The 23,059-nt window shown below is 28.7% G+C and overlaps 1 protein-coding gene across 1 annotated transcript in view; it reads left to right on the top strand.

The window, feature by feature from the left end:
• LOC122852019 (sonic hedgehog protein A) overlaps window positions 1-21,625 on the top strand; it is a 43,527-nt gene extending 21,902 nt beyond the window's left edge. Inside the window, exons 2-3 of the mRNA XM_044151569.1 lie at window positions 15,739-16,000; window positions 18,484-21,625. Coding sequence (XP_044007504.1) covers window positions 15,739-16,000; window positions 18,484-19,241 — 1,020 coding nt within the window. The 3' untranslated portion in view covers window positions 19,242-21,625. The remainder of the gene's footprint in view (window positions 1-15,738; window positions 16,001-18,483) is intronic.
• Window positions 21,626-23,059: the final 1,434 nt, after the last annotated feature.

The following is a 23,059-nucleotide window of genomic DNA, read 5'->3' as shown; positions in this document are numbered from 1 at the left end:
TGAAAAAAAAGTTTCAAAAACTGAAGCGACAAAAAAGTTCTAACTAGAGTGGGTCAAACTTTTTACGTGTATGGGAATATGTATTACTAAGACAAGAATCTTGCCGTGCCATTACCAGAGGGAAATTCACCTCAGGTTCTGATCTGAACTGAATCAGGAAACTTGATTTCAGATTCAATTTGGATCAGGGACCTTGATCAAAAACGGTTCAGAATGTGAGAAAAGAAACTTTTCCCTCAATAAAGAAGAGATCTGTTTTCCCAGAAAAATTCTATTCAGTCATTATTACCATCAGACGAAGTCACATATTAATCTTATGTAATGATCCAAAATAATCTTAAACAAGTAAGCAAGCTTACAAGTCTTATAATTTGAAAAATAATATTTGAAAGTATATATTTGCGGTTTGACCTTCATCACAAAGATTTATGTCTGATGAGTAATATATGTACGTGCTGAACTGCAATAACATTTACAATGCATATCAATTTTGACTGGGTTTTTGTATTTTTTCTTTCTTTTCTTGACGATTGTGGCCTCTAATATATTATAAGCAGTACAAAAAAATTATCCTAAACAAGTATTGAATGTGATTTAAAAAAGACTTCTTTATTCTTAATTATTAAGTATAGATGAAACTTGATAAAATAAATATATAAATATAACAATTTTCTCAAGTCAATGATTTTTGTTGATTCAACACAATATATTTTAGTAATAACAAAATATATTAAAAAAAGCTCAATAACTTTGATAGATATAAATGACATTTTTGTTTAGTAAAAAATAAACAGTTATCCAAGACTGAAGGTAACTTTTCAAGATAACACTATGGATATCGTATTTCTGATCAACCACCAAGACCCGAGAATCGGGTTATTATAATACAAAATAAATGTAAATCCTCTTAACACGAGTATGAGACAAAACAAAGCTACTTGGGGAGATCAGAGATTCCGTTCAGTAGATTGGCATCAAAGTGTGATCAGATTAGATTGAGGCTTGCACAGTCCACTTCTGATTTTTTCTCCTTGTTTTTCGTTCCCATCAGTCTTTTTTCCTCCACTCTCTTTTCTGGATTAACTATTCCTGCAATCTATATATATCAAATTGTTGTTTGTTGCATACTTACTTATAAATTACTGATCCTGAAACTATCGTCAGATTGTTCTTGAGATTTATAAAAATGTAGTCAACATTATCGAAATTGTAGGGACGTTTCAAGGGTTTATTAAATATTGCACATTTGATGGACCCTTAAAATATATTTGCAGTCTTGCTTAGAATTATTATAATTTTTGGCTCAGAGACTGAAAATTGAATAAACCTTTAAAACGTCTCTGCAACCTCGCTCCGAATTTTAGATTAAAAAAAATTATCTTACTCTCTGGTCCAGAGACTGAACGTTGTTAGATGAAAAACCAGCACTTGATTGTTTCAATATGTATATATATACAATTACAAGACAAAATTATTATTAATTTTTAATGTCATGTGGGAGTCCCAGGCTCACGTCCAGGCAAAGTCAATAATTTTTCTTGAGAATATGTTGTTGTTATGGTTTGTCAATAATATCAAAGAAAAGGTTAATTTTTTTAAATAATTGCGATATATTTTTTTTTTTAATTTTTTCATTAATCTACTAAATTTTTAGAAGCGCCAATAATCATGATTGGGCGATTATTGACAGCCAATGGCTCAGTACTTCATTGAACAATGAGTTCTAATTTAATTTTTTTTATTATTTTCGATTAGTTTTTCTTTTAGTTTAGTCGGAGTATTAAGTCAATCCTAATGGCCAATTACGCAACTCCTAAATTTTACTGTACCCTACAGTAATTTTTACTTGAGTATCTACAATATTTTTTGCTGTGGATTTCTTCCCATGTAACAGGCTTCACTAGGAAATCTAAAATGCAAATGGATAGAATCTTGTACCAATGCTTAGCCGGCCACTAGTTGAAGAGGAGCTGGCCAGTTCTTTTTAGGCTATCACAATCATGTTTTGATAAATTCTTCGTTGGTAACGACTCGGAATAGATGTCTAAGCCAAGGCTCTCTAGTCTATGATCAACCATTCATCGGTTAAGTTTCGGTTGTCTTTCTGTTCACCAAGAGTGACTATTTTTTATTCTTACGAGATGTATATACATGTGAGTCACTGTTATGTAAGATAATATTGAAGATTTGCTTGTTCATTGATATAATACGGCTATACTTACTTATTAATTCTATTTCTATTAACAGAAACTTGAGAAAAAATATATTCATTATTCATATGTATAATTTATGATATGTTTATAATATGTTCAATAAATAATAATTTTCTAAAAATTATGAAAGTATTTCCAGGGATGCACCAATCGAACAAAAATAAAATTTATATTCATATTTATGCATATTTTTTTATACATATCTGTCGTCTTCATAATCGGCCACGTAACAGTTTGAAAAGTATTCTGGTACAAGTTTTGGACTTTTAAAATTGAAAAATAATCTTAGAACCAAATAATCGAAAATCACGTATTTATAAATAGATTATCAGAATACAAAGTCAGGTTATTAGCTTTTTACTTTGAGGAATAATTAAAAATAAAAAAAAGATTTATCAGTGGATTTTAATATTTCAAGTGATATAATCACTGTAGAGTAACGATTGTGGTCAAAATGTATTTGAATATATAAACGACACTGAAAGAATCATAAATTAAATGGTTAGATGTGTGTATAGTTAGTGATGGGGCATAGGTTTCCGACGGGGGTCTCTACGCTGAAAGCACTGAACTGACGCGTAAATTTGAAAAAATTCATCAATGTTTGAAAATTCACAACTCATTAACAAATAACGATTAAGACGAAAAATTTATTCAGTGCACCGTTTAATATGTCGAGATTACACTCACTGAATTTTCGTCTCAAATAATTAATAACTTTTGAAGTCTGTGGTAGAAGTTGATGATTTTTTGAAAATTATTTTCGTAATTCAAAGAAGTATAAACTGTAGTAAAATAAAAGATTTTTGGGAGAGTTTTTTAAATAAAAGTGAAAACGTGCCGATGCTTCCCATGCTTGTGTGTTAAAGTGCTAAATTGTTGTCAACTTTGATACTCATTATCTCGCTTAAATGAGGTAGGAAATTAAAAAAAAAAAATTTGATACTACAGATCTTAATTTTGAAAATGAGTCGACTTTAAACAAAATCGCTGGGAGGGATTTTGTTTAAAGATTTTGCTATAAGACCTGAAAAATCCCGCTACGGGAAATAAAAAAATAAAAATAGGACAGCTGCAGCTGGAGCTGGAACATGTCCTGTTTATGTAAGTAATGTTGCAGGATGTCATGTAAGAACTTAAGAAGTATACTTAGGAGGTACACCGAGTTTAAACCCTGCAGATGAGGTTAACTAATTTACGTAAAAATCTATCGTTGTTATAAATCATTAATTGTGTTAATAATAAACTTAATTGTTTAAACAATCATAAAAAAAAATTTTGTAATTATTCAATAAATTTTTGGCAGCATTGGCCGAGTATTGGCAGCTAATGTTTGGCCTAGTATTGGTAGCCGAGCTTAATTTGGTGCTACTCTCCAAGCCTCGACCCAAGCGTGGACCAAGATTAGATATACCGAGCATTGACTAAACTTTGCCAGGTTTGGGTCATTGCTCGGTCATGTTCTATTCGTCTACACAGGCGAGCAGCTACTGAGAGTAGATTTAATAAGTAAACATTTTGCATATCTTAGGTGTTCGACTATAACAAATAGTTTTAGTGGTAAGAGATGATTTTTTTTAATGCGTTCAGTTTATTGTCAGAAAGAGAATCAATGTAAAGTACTTATAGTGAAAATGTAAATATTTTACATTCCTTTTGAATAATTTGTAAAATCATATAAAAAATTATAAATTATATTGAATTTCAATCATGTAAAATGACAATGTGTATGAAGTTGTAGATGAATAGCATTATTAATAAATAATATTCATGTAAAATCCAGATTTGTTTGCCATTCAAGGGGAAGAGGTGTAGGCGGGGCCCTTTCTTACACTAAACCTGGGGAAAGATCCCCACTTAGGATTTACCATCTTCCATCGCGATAACTAAAGCTTGGGCTTAAAGCCAACCTCTTTTGCACGGCTTTATCCAACCATTCGATATCTTTGAGACCAACCTCTTTAATATAATTCTTATGCATATTATATTTTCTTAAATACTATATATTTTTTGGGTAATTTATGCAAATTGCTTTTTCTAATCTTTAACAATATAATATTATAGTAGGTATTAAAGTGCTTTTGAGATGTTCCATTTGACGTATTAATATTATGTGTATCAATGAGAAAAATATCCTGAAGATTTTTGTTACATTTTGTTCTGTATTTTCGAAAAAAAAACCACAAATTTGTTTCAGAAACTAATTTCTGCCTGCTTTTTACCTAGCTTTTCTAGTCAATATTTTGTCGATAGTAAAAATAGGTTGCACCCACCTAGTTGAAGTCTAGTTTTGTTGGATACAGATAATAGCCAGCACAACTAGCTATCAACTAGTTTCAAATTAGCAAAACTGGAAAGATTTCTACCAGGGGAGTTAATAATTTTTATTCTCATTTATTTATTTAATATCGTTTAATAAATTAGAAGCTATTAACAAATGGCTAAGGAATGGAAGTGGCTTACCAGTGAATTTTTAAAGAACTAATTTAGCCAAAAAAATTACCAGATAAGCCACATCCTTTCCTTAGCCATTTGTCAATAGCTTTTTATTTAATTAAACAAAAGCCGTATCCTAAATTTTTAACGTGACGATGTGACAATACGGTACAATAATTTGCTCACACTCAGAGAAGAAAATGTTAACAGTTAACATATCTTTTTTGATGTTAACATATGGTATGTTTAAATGGGTGGTAGCTGATAAGTTTACATTAAAGATATAATATTTTAACATTAAATATACACTGTAAAAAAAAATAATTTCACTATATAAACAAGGAATTATTTTTACTCTTTTTTCTGGCCCTAGCGGATGGCTCGACTCTCCAATGTAGCCCTCAGTCGACAGCGATTTGAAAGCCATTCGACAGCATATATAAAACGTAATTCACGAGCGCCGGATAATCAAAATGAGTTGGAAAAATAGAAAATAAATATAAGATTATAATGACAACAAATTAAACTGAATGAAACCTTGACTATTATATGTATTTAATATTAAATAAGAGTTCAAATTATACACGGTAGAGAGGTTAGATTGACTTATTTACTGGAGTCAGAAAGCTGTCAAGCCTCAGACCATTCATCGGCAATTGACTCGGTCATTATTACGGATATATTTTGTCACTGAATCGACAGGCTTTCAACACCGAATTTGGACTTTATTAAGGATAGATTTGTATTTTTGTTATAAAAAAATTAATAGAAAATATAAAAAAACTTGTAAAAATTTAAGGGAGTACCTCCATCGATTAGTTTTCTTACAATTTTCCTAATTTTTGGATATATAAATCTTGAATTTCCCCTGCATCTAATGATCTTAATTTTGTAATCATGAACAATCTAGTATGAGAGATAATTGAGTCTAAACAGGTGAACTTTTCACGTGGTTTAACATTGTAGGTATAGCTTTTTTTTTTTATTTTTTTATATTTTTAGTTCTAACAAAAAAACGGTTCTTACAAATTTAATAAAAAATTAATATGTCGAAATTAATATAATTTAGAAAATTTAAAAAAAAAAATTAAATGCTTGAACTTTCTAGAATCAGTGATATTGTTAATTGAAGTTTGCAAAATTTATTAATATTTGACATGAACGTGAAGGTGAGTGGCAATGATGCGTCGAGCGCAGCTTTACACCTATCATATATATCACACACATTCATACATACATCCTGATAAAAATAAACTTATTTATGGAAATAAATTGAAATTTTTTTAAATCAAATTTTCCTTATATTTGTAAACACATTAATTATTTTAACGAATTTATTTTCAATATTTTTAACCGTTTATTAAAGTCAAATTCGACAGCTGTCACAACACAATCATCATACATTTGCACACACACAAGTATATATTTAAACGATCTTGGTTGTGATTGGCTGGGATTGATACAGTATTAGGCAAAAAATTAAAACTACAATATAGACTTTTTGTTTCAATTATCACTACGCTGTGAACGAAACTTTCTATTCCGATTCTCGCGGAGGTACTCCCTTAAACAAAAAAATTTTTTTTTGTTTATAATTTTTAAATTAATTGTTATTAACAATTGCATGTAAAAAAATGTGTGTGTTAGCAGTACGCGCGAGGGAAGTGAAACTTCTTTCGCAGTCTGTCAAGACATTTGTAACGACTTTAATGATATCAACAATCGATTAATTAGTGATGATATCAATATGATATTTATAATAATAATATCAATGATATTGATAATTTTCAAAATATAAATATTGATAATATTTTCAATATTATATCGTTATTGATATTGTTATTATTATTAATACCATTGGTATTATAAATTTTTGATATTATTAAAATTATTATCAATTTTATTATTATTTATACTATGAATATATATAAATGATGATAATAATAACAATGATTTCAATGATATTATCAATTATTAACAATATTATTGATATCAATAACAATATCTATAATAATAATAATAGCCGAAATATAAATACTAATAATTACTAATATTTATATTTGTATATTATTAACAGTACTATTATTATTATTATTTTTATTATTATTATTATTATTAATATTATATCGATATTAATAATATTAATATAATCAATGATATTATTGAAATTATTATTGTTATTATTATGCATACTATGAATTAATATATATATATTAATAATATTATTAATAACAATTACTTCAATAATATTATACAGAACCCTAGCGAAAATGCCGATAGTCGGATTGTGCACTGATCTCATACAAAAACGACACAAAACCGACACACGACTATAAGAATTTCTAAGTCACAAAAATAAATAGTAAGAAGCATTTAAAAAATAAAATATTATGTCTAAAAATTTCTAAATAATATTTTTATAATTTGAGACACAATTTGTGAGACAGAATTTTTTTTAAATAATTTTTTTATTGAAAAAACTCAATTCTGTTTATGTATTAAAAGTGAGGTTAGCTGTCATAATCATCTGTACACGACTGTGAGATTTTACAATTCCGACACAATTCCGACACACGACTGTGAGAATTGTAAATCCGACACAAATCCGACAGACGTACGACAGTTCATTTTTATTTTGTATTTAATATAAAAAAAGAGCATTTTATTAATAAAAATTTTTGTTCAATATTAAAGTTATAATATTTTAATAATTTTAGGCATATTAGATTTTTTTTTTTTTGAATAAATTTTCATAAAAAAAGTAATTGGAATCGTCTGTGAGAATTTGCGATTTGCAAAAATTTTTGTTTAATAATAAAATTATAATCTTTTAATAATTATAGGCAAATTAGATTTTTTTAAAATTATTTTATTAGAAAATTATCATTTATTGTTTTTTTTTTCAAAACTAATACATTTAATCAGTTTCCCACGTATTTGGTATTTTTGTAACTCGAATGTAATTTGTAATGAAACCATGTATTTGGTTTCCCATGTTTCCAATTATTTTTTTTGTCAAAATTTATTCAAAAAAAAAAAAAAACTAATATGCCTAAAATTATTAAAATATTATAACTTTAATATTGAACAAAAATTTTTATTAATAAAATGCTTTTTTTTCATATTAAATACAAAATATAAAAATATACTGTCGTACGTCTGTCGGAATTGTGTCGGATTTACAATTCTCACAGTCGTGTGTCGGAATTGTGTCGGAATTATGTGAGAATTGCAAATTCTCACAGACGATCCCAATTATTTATTTTGTCAAAATTTATTCAAAAAAAAAAATCTAATATGCCTAAAATTGTTAAAATATTATAACTTTAATATTGAACAAAAATTTTTTAATAATAAAATGCTCTTTTTTTATAATAAATACAAAATAAAAATATACTGTCGTACATCTGTCGGATTCGTGTCGGAATTGTGTCGGATTTACAATTATTCTCACAGTCGTGTGTCGGAATTGTGTGAGAATTGTAAAATCTCACAGTCGTGTACAGATGATTCTGACAGCTAACCTCGCTTATAATACATAAACAGAATTAAATTTTTTCAATAAAAAAATTATTTAAAAAAAATTCTAATGTGTCTTACATTATAAGAATATTATTTAGAAATTTTTAGACATGATATTTTATTTTTTAAATGCTTTTTATTATTTATTTTTGTGACTTAGAAATTCTTATAGTCGTGTGTCGGTTTTGTGTCGTTTTTGTATGAGATCAGTGCACAAACCGACTGTCGGATTGGTGTCGGATCGGTGTCGCCATTTTCGCTAGGGAATAATAATGTCAATAATAATTTTAATAACATTATAAATTAGAAATAATATTAATATATATTAGTCATAATATAAATGACATTAATTATATTAATAATAACATTTATAATAATAATATTTGAAACATGAATACTAATAATTATTAATCGATATTATCATTATCGATGATATTATTGAAATTATTGTTGTTATTTTCATTTATACTATGGTTATAGATATTAATAATATTATTATAAATAATAATAATATCGATATTGATAATAAAATAATTATTATAATAATAATATCAATAATATTGATATACTAACAATAATTTTCAATTGAGTATATTCATTTATAATTTTTTGATTCATCATTTTCATAAACGCTGCAAACCGATCAGCTACACTATTGGCAACGCACACACACACACACACATTCATTCAAAGCATATCTTCTTTCTCGCTCGTAGCCACTTACTCACTCACTCTTATTAGTTATATGGGCAAACGCTTGCTCGGTCTGAGCGTTCGCTTGTTCCGAGCGTTGGCTCGCTCTGAGCGTTACATGGCCGACACACTATTTTTTTTTCACTACCCTCCGTAAAGAAGTTTCACTTCAAAAACAAAATAAAACAGTAAATGTAAGCATTTAAAGATTAAACAATCGCAAAAATAACTTTTTTTCAATTTTTATTGCTTTTTCGTCTTGGAACAGGCTCACCAATTGCTTTTAAAGATAGAAATGATCGTTATCTTTTACCAATGCCACAACAATCATATGCTTTTAATAATCAAAGTCATATTCATTACAACTCACGTAATCATAATAATTCAAGAAATTGACAAATAGATAATCATCAAGTCTTCAATTTTAATCATGCATTTAACAATAATTTATCACTTATTTCTAATGTAAATAATTCAAACGAATCTCTGTTATTTTGTCACTTTAATGCACAGTCATTGCTTGCTCATATTTATGAAATTAAATGCTGTAGAGTATTTATTTAAAGAGATTGGATTGTTTGTGCACCAGAGGAATCAATTGATTCATTCAACGTATTCAGCTGGGACTTGTATGCTTATTGTCATAACATTAATAATTTGGTAGATACATTTACATAGAGAATTAATAGAACATTTGATTCTTTAATTCTCAAAAAAACAATTTGTGTTAAAACTAAAAAAAAACCAGGAATTACTTATAAAGTCTGTCAATTAATAAAAAAAAAAGAAAGAATTTGTTTAAAAAATACAAAAAGACTGAATCTGTGCAATACTTTAGAGATTACTGTAAGCTACGTAATTTCATTAAATGTAAAATAAGAGATAATAATCGTAAAAAGATTATTAAAAAGTGTATTGTATATAAAAAGATTATTAAAAAGAAAAATCCATCATGTAATAAAGACATAAGACCAATAAATATACTTCCAGTTCTCTCAAAATTACTTGAGAAATGTGTACAGAAACAAATTATAACTCACTTATATAAAGCTGGAATCCTTGATAGGCGTCAATGTGGTTTTAAAAAGCATCATGGTACGTTAACTACAGTTACCTATTTTCTTGATTTTGTTAGAAAAAGCATTGAGCATGATAAAATTACAATTGCAGTTTTCTTTGACTTTAGCAAAGCTTTTGATTCCGATGATCATTTGATTTTGTGTAATTGATTTATTATCAGCAATATGTAAAGGCAGCAATATGTATCTTTGCATGAACTGGACTCTTCATTAAAATATATCTCAAAACGTGTGCCACAAGGTAGTGTACTTGAGCTACTTCTTTATTCAATTTACATAAATGATATTAAGTCTGCTTTAACATATTGTGATCATCTACTTTATTCTGATGATCTCGTCATTTTTATAAATAAACATAAATAGTGATGCCGCGATATGACGATATGACGATACGATACGATATGGAGGTGACGATATCCGATACGATATAGGGTTTCATATCGTATCGTCAAACTCGATACGATACGATATGGTCAAGACGATATATCCGATATATCGTCCATATCGACGATATGACATTAATTTTTTCATAATATTTAACAAATTTTATTAAAAATTATAACTTTAAATTATAAAATAAAATAAATTCGAAGAACTAAATGGAGAGTTCTTTTTTCACTTTTTTTCAAAAAAAAAGAACCATTTTATTGAAAAAAAAAAAACACTTCGCCTATTTAAAAAAAATATATAAATCTAGAATGGTTTAAAAATTATTACCAAGAGGTCTTGAATGTAAAACAACCCAACTCATGTCGAAAAGTTAAAGAAAAAAAAAAAAAATGAGGCATTGACAGAAGAGTTTATTCAAGAAAATGACCTCCAAAAAACCGTTAGAAAAAAAATAAAAATCATCTGTATCTGCAACATTTCAGAGTTTTATTTGTTGACAAAATAATTTTTCAAGGAAAAAAAAAAAAAAAAAAAACAGAAACCAGCAGGGTATTCACAACCACAGTATACAAAAATATATGAAAAAAAGATAAGACAGCATTGTTTGGAAATATTTTAATGGGCCTTCCTGCCGGAAAACCAGTTTGCAACGCTTGACCCTGAGATTCTATTAAAGTTTCTCAATTCTATCTCTTTGAGAACTTTGTATTTGCTCGAAAATATATTGGTGATCATTGAAAAAATTTTAGAAAATCCATATGCTGAAGTACACATGGTAGAAATAATAAAAATAAAATACATATACATGAATTTCTGTACTAAGAAGAAAAATATATAAAATTTCGAAAAAATACCCCAGAAACTGAATTTTTTTTTTTACAATATCGTCGATATGACGATACGATACGATATGAAGGCAATACGATACGATACGATATGATGAATTTTCGATACGATATGGAGGCGATATGACCACCTGACGATACGATACGAGACGATATGGCCCTTGAAAATTACGATACGATACGATATGAGGCCTTATATGAGGCCTCGTATCGCGGCATCACTAAACATAAATGGCACAGATATTATTTTTGTAAATAAAGTAAAATATCTTGGTATATTAATTGATGAATCGTTGCATTGGCATTATCAAGTGTCCTAGATTTGTTCACAAGTTTATAGTACTTTAAAAAGCATTGCAATAGATAAAGATTTATCGTCACTTGATATGAAAAGAAAAATGACAAGTTCTTTTATCTTGCCAATATTTGACTATTCATCAATTGCATTAACTGATATCACATTACAACAACATGAAAGATTGCAAAGAGCCTTTAATTCAGCAGTAAGATTTATTGAAAATACAAATTATTGTGAGCATATCTCGCCATTAATTTTAAAACTTGGTTGGCTTTCTTTAAAAAGTAGGACTTATTTTGTCAATTGTATTATCTACAAATCACTACTATCTTCAAGTGATGTTCTTCTAAATGATTTATTTAAAATAAAAAAAAAGAAAGATGATATGGAAATTCATCTTAGAAGTGATGATTCTTCGGATAACTTAACTGTACCATTTGCAAAATCTAGACCTCATATTAATTCATTACAAGTTGTTGGCCCCACTGCTTGGAACAATTTACCAGTTTCCATAAAATTATCACCTTCAATAGAGTCATTTCAAAAAAATTTATATGTATATTTACTAAATTTAGAAAGAGACAACATATCTTCAAATTACTCTTAGATGTTTGATTTATGTTTGATGATTATTTACTGTATTGATTGATTTAATTTACTTAATTGTATACTTGGCCTATTGGCTTTAGCCAGAGGCATGTTAAATAAATAAATAAATAAAATCAATAAAACTAACTACAGACCTAATAACTTTCACCATTTTGTATATAGTAACAACTAAGAATTGCATAGCACATTTTGAAGGTTCCCATAGTACGGTCATGGTTAGTTTTAACACACAAAATAGTAAAAAGTAACAAGTCTATGATTGTTCGTATCATTGGTATAGTATAGAAGACTATCTATTGAACAAGTAAAGTTTACGAGAACCATAATAAAAACGGGTTTTTCCTCAGCAGATTAGTTTTTAATATGTTACTATAGTAAAATTTAAAGTTCACGTAGTAAAAAAAATTATAAAAAATAATATGTTGAATGATATTTCCGGAAACATCCCTTGATACTATAGTATCATAGTGAAACTAATTATTTTTTTTTTATAGTGTACGTATCTTAATAGTTAACATGGGTATGTTTTAACAGCTGAGATTCCTATTTTGCCGTGAAATGAGATATCTTAATTATTGAGATACGTATGTTGACTGTTAACATACGTATGTTTAATATGTTAACTATATTAATATATATATATAATTGACAAAAATTAAAGGTGATCAGGTTTGTCCAGGTAGAAATTAGAGTCAATTTGAGGTCACTTTTTGACTTTACACGTTAATTTGGTATGAGAAGTCAAAAAATTGACTCTTATTTCTACTTGGGTGTGGTTGAGGTTATTTATATATGTCAAGCCCCAACAAAAAAATATATATCCTGAATATACGCCATTCGGCGATTCATCCCGGATATATATATATTAGGGTGTTTTTTTTTTTTTCGATATTTTTTTTTCTCTTCACCCATCTTCATACAAGTTTATACAGCTCTAAATCATGCCCAGAAAAAATTTGAACTCAATTGAAAAATATTTAGAGGTGGTTCAGGGGTCATTTGTTTTTTCCATTTGATTAACATGGGTTTAATACACTTCATTCACCATTTTGATCATGGAGGCTCTAATTTTCGACCGTTCAAGTTCGCGTTGGTCTTATTTTATAGAGTATTGAATTTTATAGCATATAATATTCATAGTTTTGATCATTTACAATTTTGTTTTTCAGAAAAATTGTAAATACTACCTTTTTGAAGCATTATTTCACTATTTTTTTTAATTGTAAATGATCAAAACTGAATATTATATGAATATTATATGCTATAGAATTTAATACTCTATCAAATGAGACCAAGGTGAACTTGAACGGTCGAAAATTAAAGCCTCCATGATCAAAATAGTGAATAAAGTGTATTAACCCCATGTTAATCAAATGGAAAAAACAAATGACTCCTGAACCACCTCTAAATATTTCACAATTGAGTTCAAATTTTTTCTGGGCATGATTTAGAGTTGTATGAACTTGTATAAAGATGGGTGAAGAGAAAAAAAAATATCGAAAAAAAAAAAAACACCCTAATATATATATATAGAGGATGTATTTGTTAAGAACTTTTGGATACATCCACGATATATCCAAGATATATCCAGGAAATATCCGAATAGTGTATATCCAGGATATATATTTTTTCGTCGAGGAAATCAAGATTCAATGCAAATATTCGAATAAATTTACAAACAAATAAAGAAATTGTAATTCAAAATTCAAAATTTGAATATAAGTTTTGAAAAAAATATGTATGTATATCAAATGTCTATTTGTCGAAATTAAACATATATTTTGATTTTTTGATAATGACAAATGCATTGTTTATATGAAGATGATGTTATTCATGACATTACAAAACATAAAATATAATATTGATTTTAGGTTATGTCAATTGCCAATGTTTACATCCTGGCCCAGGCGCAATATTATATGATGAAAATTTTACCGGGTAAAGATACGTATCTTAACTGTTAACATATCTATGTTTATTTTTAATATACATTTGTTTTAGCCGAACATATCGCTGTTTTTATATGTGTAATGCTAATATATATATGTTTACTGTAAACTTATATTTTTTTCAGTCCATAAACATATAGGTACACTGAGAGAAATTTTAACTAAAAATTGAAACTCATGTTGAATAGAAATTACTATACTGCTTTGTAATTTTTGTTTTATTTCTGGGATTGGCCGTGAGAGATGATATTCTACAATAAAATTATGTAAAATGTCACACAATGTCAAAAAATTGTTATGCTACTTCAAGTCTCTGTACATCGTTATCTATTGCAGATAGACATAGGGTTGAGTGGAGTTAATTATTGAGAATTCAATTCTAAACAATTTATAAAGAATTACTTTTTTCGATTAATCCCCTAGATAATGACTTATGAGTTAATTAAAATAAAGCACATACATGTTTTGTGGAAACGATAAAAAATATTATAAATTCGAATAAAAAATACTGAACAATTTAATACATATTCTAATATATATAATAAAATTTATCATGTACACATATAAAAGTTAGCATAGACTTAAATATTTTTTACTATATCGCTTTGTAAAAATTCTGGTTGTGGGGCGAAATAATACAAAGATGGCCGACTGATTGAACAAATGATTGAATTGTCATGTAATTTCAAGCATTTCTACAGCCTTATCTGTTGAAGCTAGGTATGGGGTTAAGCGAGGTTTATTGTTGGTAATTTATTTCTAAACAATTTATCAAGAATGAATTTTTTCTATTTATCAATTAGTTTTCGAGTTTTGAGCGTGTAAACAGAAAAGAAAAAATGTTGCCGGGAATTGATTGCCGTTCTCCGTGAATCTAGCACAAACTGCCGAACTTAGCACAAAAAATGTCCAACTTTTAAATAAAATTTATAATAAAATATAGTAAATTCTAAAACCGGTAGTGCGTAAATTCTCAGTCTGCTAGAATTTACTTGTGAGTATCGTGAATTTAGTCATTTTTTTTAAAGAAAAATTACAATAAAATTATGTAAAATTTATGGCTTAGTATTGTATATAGTCAAAGGCCAAATTTTTTACATAACTTTATTGTGAAAATTATTTATCAATATACGAATAATTCTTACGAATAATCGGAGGAACGCAGTTTTTACTATTCGCTTTGTAATTTTTTCTTATACGTTTGTAATTTTTAGTTAAAATTTCTCTCAGTGTATGTTAACTGTTAATATGTCCTTCTCTGAGTGCACTGTGCACGATAACAACGATAACTCGATATGTCTAAAAAATTTTTTCCCATAAAGAAATTTAACGACAGATGACATTTTATTTATATTAAAATAAAATATCAATATTTTATATTATTTAACAAATATAACATAAATATAACAAGCATAAATTTTCAGTATTTAATCCTAAAATCAATAAGTGTACAAAAAACATAGTTTTATTCTCAACTTAATCTAGACAGACCAAATCCAATAGAATATATGACGATAATATCGTATTTTTCACGAGAATATAGTAACGTCGAGGTCAATCCTGACATTGACGATCCGATACGTCAATACGTCTTATACGCATATAGTACCGCGGCAACACTAGTGCAAAGAATTTTTATTATACTTTTTTCAAATTATGAAAAGTTTGAATATACATTAACCAGTTCATAATTTTTCTTTTCAGAGGTGCAAAGAGAAACTTAATACACTAGCAATATCAGTGATGAACCAATGGCCGGGTGTCAGGCTTCGTGTCACTGAAGGCTGGGATGAAGAAGGCAAACATGCGACTGGTTCGCTACACTACGAAGGAAGAGCTGTTGACGTAACGACTAGTGATCGTGATCGTTCCAAATATGGGATGTTGGCAAGACTCGCTGTTGAAGCTGGCTTTGACTGGGTCTATTACGAATCTAGGTCACACATACATTGTTCAGTCAAGTCTGGTTAGTATATATTTTTTTCTAATCTAACAGAATGATGGAACCAAGAATGAGAAAATTTTTATCAATACATTATAATTAGCCTAAACCAAATCAGTTCCTGACGCGGATTATGGCCAAAAAACAATCCGAATTAGTTCCCGGGGAGCATAGTAATTGTATCCAATCGCTTGCTTTCTAATATATACTCTTATTTTAATTTCGAGTACCATTCATCATTTTCTTTCACATTGGCGATATGTTTGAAAAATGTGTCTTTCTTAACGCATATAATATATTCGTAGAAGCGGGAACTTATTTGGCAATCGCCTTGTAATTATTATTTTTGACAAAAAATAATTGTTCTAAAAAAAGAGACTTGGTAATGCCCGAGTGGAAATTCAGGATAGCACCTCAATTTGATTAGGTAACCTGAATTCAAATCAAGTTTCGGTCAAGCAATTGAACAAAGAATCGATAAACGCATAACGCAAAGATAGATAAAAACTTGATCAGGTGACCTGATCGGAATGCAATAGAGCAACCTGTTCAAAAATTAATCAAAACGCAACGCAAAAATGAATCAAGACTTGATTAAGATTTTTGATTCAAAATTAATCAAAAGATATGATCAAAAATTGAAAAAAATAATTATTAATTAAATTTTTTTTATTTTTTATAGCTTTATTTAATTTATTTAATCACTTATTATTGCTGAAAGAATTAGAGAGAGAAAGAGATAGAGATAAAGATAGAGAGAGGGAGAGAGAGCGAGGGAGGGAGGTAAAGAAGGATAAAGGATATATATTAGACGTTTATATAAATAAAGTGCGCGCAACTAGCAGGATTCGAACCAACGAACTATCAATTTCTAAACGCAGGCTTTAGTCAGATCATCTTTATGTAAAACGTGAATAATTAATATAGAAATTATCATGTACATCAATCACGTAGTGGCCGAGTGGACTAAAGCATGCGTTTAGAAATTAATAATTCGTTGGTTCAAACGCGCACGTTATTTATATAAATGTCTATTATATATCCTTCATCCTTCTTTACCCCACTCTCTCTCTCCCTCCATCTCTCTCTCCCTCCATCTCTCTCTAATTTTGCAATAATAAGTAATTAAATAAATTAAATAAAGCTATTAAAAAAAAAAAAAAAAAATTTAATGAATAATTATTTTTTTCAAATTTTGATCATATCTTTTGATCAATTTTAAATCAGGAATCTTGATCAAGTCTTGATCCATTTCTGCGTTGCGTTTTGATGATGCTTTTATTGATTCTTGGTTGAATTGCCTGACCGAAACTTGATTTAAATTCAGGTTACCTAATCAAGTTGAGGTGCTATCCTGAATTTCCACTCGGGCATTACCAAATCTTGTTTTTTTTTTTTTAAGAAATCAACGAATAGCTGATTAAAATTTGATTCGGATTTGATCAGCAAAGTTTCAATCGTTATGTTTTTTCTATAAATTCATGACGTCAACCGGAATTTTCGATAACTCGATGTACATTATAGCTGATGTAACTTATAAATGCAAAATAATCAAACCTATCATCGTTATTCGGAATTGCTGAGCGTACTAAGACTCGTCGGTATTGATCAAAAAGTCACGATTTTGCATGACGCTAGGGGTAAATAATTTAGATGGTTTAGATATACAATACTTTTTTGATCTATTTCTTAATTTCAACCGTTATTACAAATAAATAAATTAGTAAATTAACGAGTCCTTTTGAAAAAAGTTTATTTTTGAAATGTATAATAATTGTTCCTGATCAGTTTTGAATCTATTAATGACTGGACATTCCTTTTTTATCATCACAATTTGGTCAGGCATCATGACCGTTTCCAGATCTGAACCTATTAGAAAAGAACGTTTTATTCTGATCTATTCCTGATCTTAATCGGACTCCAAATCAAGTACCATAATCCAATTCCGATCCGAAACTGACTTCGATTTTTACTTGACATATGTAATAAGGCTTCATAAAGAATCAAGTGTGTTTAAGTAAACTTCCCGAGTGGAAATGGGCAAAAGCATGCGTTTAGAATAGTATATTTCGTTACAAGTGCCCACTCAGAGAGTGTGCTCTCAACGAATTTGGAGGGGTAAGCACGAGCCTTGGCGAGTGTTTCCCCTCCAAATGAGTTGTGAGCGGGCTCTCTGATTGGGCACATGTAACGAACCATATTTTATGTTACTAGGGATAGTGGTAATAATGTGTGAATTTCCAAAAAGCGCACTACCCCTCTTACGCTTTGGAAATTCACACATTATTCCCACTGCCCTTGTAACATAATAATTTTTTTTATCAGTTTTTATCTTATCAGCATTACCTCAAAATCAACGATATACTATTACTTAATTAATTATAAATTATTATGTGATTATCTTCTTATTTTATATTTGCTTTGCTATAAATTAACGGTCAAAACCTTAAACTATTGATAGAAGGTATACAGGGAAAAAATTTATAATGTGATTTTTTAATTCTCAGAATCATTCTCAGCTGGAAAATCTGGTGGGTGCTTCTCCGGTAGTAGCTTGATTAAAACTACTTCTGGCACCATGAAGCCGATGTCAGACCTCAAAGTTGGCGAGAGTGTTGAATCTCTTGATTCGTCTGGTGATGTGGTATATAGTGAGGTTATAGCGTTTTTGGATCGGGCCCCTCAGGAAAAGCGGCAGTTCATACAATTGACGACGTTTTCCGGCAAAGTACTGACACTCACACCATTACATTTAGTACCGGTTAAATCGGAAAAAGAACATCAATCTAGTCGGACGATATTTGCTTCTCGAATCAAATCTGGAGACCAAGTCTTGATACAGGATTCAGATAATTTTTTGCCGAGAAATCTCAGAGTAAGATGGGATTATGTGACGATGATTGAACTAGTTGCGAGAGATGGGATTTACGCCCCATTGACGCGAGAAGGTACAATAGTTGTTAACAATGTTGTTGCATCATGTTATGCTGTTATGGAAAGCCAAACACTCGATCATTTAGTTTTCTGGCCTCTCAGAATTATCGCTACCATACAGTCAAGTTATAGCAGTCTTAGACGATTATTCTTTGCAACCTTTGGCATTCAAAATGATTCATATGAAAAACATTTGATGAGTACAGTGGAAATTGATCAAAATATGGAAACAACGTATCATCCACGATACCAGGGGCCTCAAGGTATCCATTGGTATGCCAATTTTCTTTATATAATTGGCTCTTATGTCGTACCATCGACAATACACTGAGTCAACAATGGCAAAATAATGACCGGTATATTAGAAAACAATTCAAAAGCTTGATTATTCTTCTTGCAATTTAAAAAAAAATCCGGTAACTTCTTACTGAAACATCGAATCGTACTGTATTTCTAGTGTGAATATTTTAACGAAATAAACACTCATAAAATAAGACATATAAATAATTACGAACTATACATTTTTGACTACGACGGTAGCGTAGATCATATTAAATTATTTATTTTGACTCAGTTTTAAATTTATATTATAAGATTAATTTTATTAAATAAATAATAATATAAAAATTGTAATTCATATTAAATAACTTATTCTCAAAAGCTTATGGTAGTTAGGGCACGGAACGAAGAGTAACAAAACAACCAATGTATATAGCCTACGTTTATTATTTATGCTAAACCTGATCAACGCTGGATGATTGATAACTTTCCAGCCAGGAGTTTTGTATTGTTTTATATTAAGTGATCGTTTTAAAATGTATTATAGTTTTTTATTTTTTATGAGATATAAATAGTAAAAATATACAAAAATATTTAATAATCATGGATGTCAATGTAAATTTTAATTCCATTATCTGTAAAAGAAATAATAAATTTGAAAATCTATCTATAAAGTGTTGTTTTTATAAAAGTTCAATACGAAGTATTTTCTTGTAAAATTAAAAAAAATGCCCATAACTTATAGCAGGTGTGTTATTTACAACATTCGTTTTCAGGTGAAGGAATTGATATGCTCTTTGTATCGCACCACGTATCCAAATATACCACGATAATTTCACAAGGGTTGTAAGGCCTTATGTTTGATACAGGGCTATCAAAGGATGTGGAGGATAGGTTGTAAATTGAAATAATAGGAATAACACTTTAAATAAATCCAAACACTGTGGCTTAAATTCTATTAATATATTCACTTTATTATTTCACTAAAATTATAATTAATTGTATTGTATATTGTATATTGAGTTGACTCTAACAAGTGTTGTCATGGACAGACACTACTATTTTATATTGTAAGTATAAAGAAATCCCGTTGTACGCGAATCAATATTAATTAGTGATGTTACGTAAACGAGTGTTGAAGAGCAACTGATTTCTCAGTTTGTTGAAAATTGTTAAGTCCAAAAAATGGGTGTATACTTAGTTAAAAAATTAGTTTTAATTGGTCAAAAATTAGTTCAAGAGAGGGTAAAAAACTAGGTGTAGGTGGTGGGATTTTTAGACATAAAATTGGGCCTTGTGTGGTCCAAAGGGTGACATAAAAAATACCATGTGTAAACAAAAAACATAGATTTTACGACCGGAAAGTCCAAGACGTTTTCATGAATTTAGTTTGTTTTAAAAAGTTACAAATTTACTTTTTTATTGTCGATTTTACGATCATTCTGTGTATCGAAAATACGTTAGTGCAGTTGTATGACAGATGTGAGATTTTCTCTAATTCTTGACAAATAATATTCTAAAAAATATGTTATACACGGAGAAAAATTTTCACCAAATTTTACTATGCTGCCACATTACCAAAGAACTATCTTTTAACTATTGAAATATTTAATATCATTTTAACGAAAAAAAACAATAGTAGTCTTGAAAAATTAAAATGTAGCATAGCAATTTCTTATGTTTTTTTTTTTGCTATTTCCCGATGAAAAAATTACAACGCATAAAGAAATTTTTACAGAAACCGAATTTAAAATTTAAAATAATCCAGCCTCAAAATTCCAATGTAGCATAGCAAAAAATATTTGTTTTTTTTTTTGCTTTGTATATTTATAAAACTTACTCTGTTGTTGTGGAAAAAATTAAAATGATCCTCTGAAAATTTACAATGTAGCATAGTAATTTTAATAACTTTCTTGGAATTCCTGTAGGTGTCACTAACAAATACAAAGCAACATATTTAAAATTACGATGGGGCATAGCAAAATTGATGACGGACTCAGAAATGTCAACTGCCCCCACTTTTTAGTCGACTGCGCAGGCGTGACTTTGCTTATTTTCCGATTGTTGATGTAAAACAAATAAATTTTTGTTTTCACGTGCGTTATCGTGGCGCAACGGATGCCGAGTAGGGTTTGTACTCGAAAGGTACAGAGTTCAAATCCTGAGCCTGGCCGATTTTTTAAGTCTACGTATTCATTGTAAAAAAAAAAAACAAAGAAAAATATTTATTTATAATATTTTTTTTGAGCGTTTATAAACAAAGCAAATTTTGCGTTTGACCATTTTAAAAATTACTATGTTACACCGTGGAAGGTCGCATGGCCAGTATAGGTGGCGTTCTTCAATGAAAATTGCTATGTTCCATCTCGATTTTTAATATGATGCTCTTATGGTACCAGCTTACTGTAACACAACGCAAAAATTGCTATGCTATTCTATTAAAAAAAAATGTAAATTTTTTTCCGTGTAATAGTACCAAAGAGAAACTTGAGTTTATGGTTTTATTTGTTACGTGATTTTTACTCAAAAGTCTATGCATGAGTTGACCATGTGTGGGAATATTCGAGTTTGTAAAAAGCTATTAAAAGTACATAAATTAAATCGTTGTTTAAAATATTTTAGAAAAAATATAAACCAAAATTGTTAGTCATATGTTATTTGAAATTGTATGATCTCGTGATCTAGCCATAAAAAACAGAATAATGTTTAAAACTTATCAACTTATTGTATTTTGTTTAAAAAATAAAAAGAATAAAAATCTGGTCAGTCTGGGACCGACAGACATATGGTTCGACCCGGAACACTCTTGTTATTATATATATTTTGTTGTATAATTTACGCGACAGAAAAAATGTCAAGTATTCGAAATTGTTAGTAATTGAGGGTCCGGATGCAATAACCAGTCGAGCGCTCGAAGACAAGAAAACGCTATGTTTCGGTGGGTGGAAAATAAGAAAAATTAAAATTGATAAATCAGAAAAATAAAAAATACAGTCGTTAATAGAATTGAAAAATACATATTTTTCGTCAAATAAATTTTTTTAAATAATAATTAGTTAACGTGATAAAAAATAAAAACAAAATTTTTTTTTTTGAAAAAAATACTTTTTTTTAATCATATAACTCGTGACAACTTCTTTAAAAATTAATAAATCGACTTGAATTTTTGACTGTAGCTTCATTATAAGCTGCCGATTACAACAGTATGAGCAAAAAACTCATTTATTTATATTGTTTAATTTTTATTATATGATTGTTTAACGTCGAGGAAAAATTCAATCTGTCTAACTTTGAATGAAAAAAGAGTCGAAGAAATTCAAAAACTAATTAACTTGTCAGTGGCAATACTGTTGAGCAGTATATCAAGAAGTTTTATACGAATTTTTAGATATTTTTATTAATTATTTACCGAGTTATTAATTTAACAACAAATAGCGCGCATACTGCTTGTATTTATATGGATAAACAGACGCGCGAGCTTAGGCGTTCACGAGAGAAGGGGCCGAAGACCACGCATATATAGTCCTAACGGCAACTCGCAATTTGTTGTTAAATTAATAACTCGGTAAATAATTAATAAAAATATCTAAAAATTCGTATAAAACTTCTTGATATACTGCTCAATAATATTGTCACTGACAAGTTACTCAGTTTTTAAATTTCTTCGACTCATTCAAAGTTAGACAGGCCTCGACAAACAAATAAATAAAAAGCCTATAAATAAATGAGTTTTTGCTCTGTTGTAATCGGCTTATAATGAAGCTACAGTCAAAAATTCAAGTCGATTTATTAATTTTTAAAGAAGTTGTCACGAGTTATATGATTAAGTATTTTTCAAAAAATTTTATTTTTTTTTTATCACGAACAATA

Source organism: Aphidius gifuensis, linkage group LG3 (assembly GCF_014905175.1).
Source record: "Aphidius gifuensis isolate YNYX2018 linkage group LG3, ASM1490517v1, whole genome shotgun sequence".
Classification (NCBI taxonomy): domain Eukaryota; kingdom Metazoa; phylum Arthropoda; class Insecta; order Hymenoptera; family Braconidae; genus Aphidius; species Aphidius gifuensis.
The sequence above is the reverse complement of the archived record's forward strand: the minus strand, read 5'-3'. Positions and strand labels throughout refer to the sequence as shown.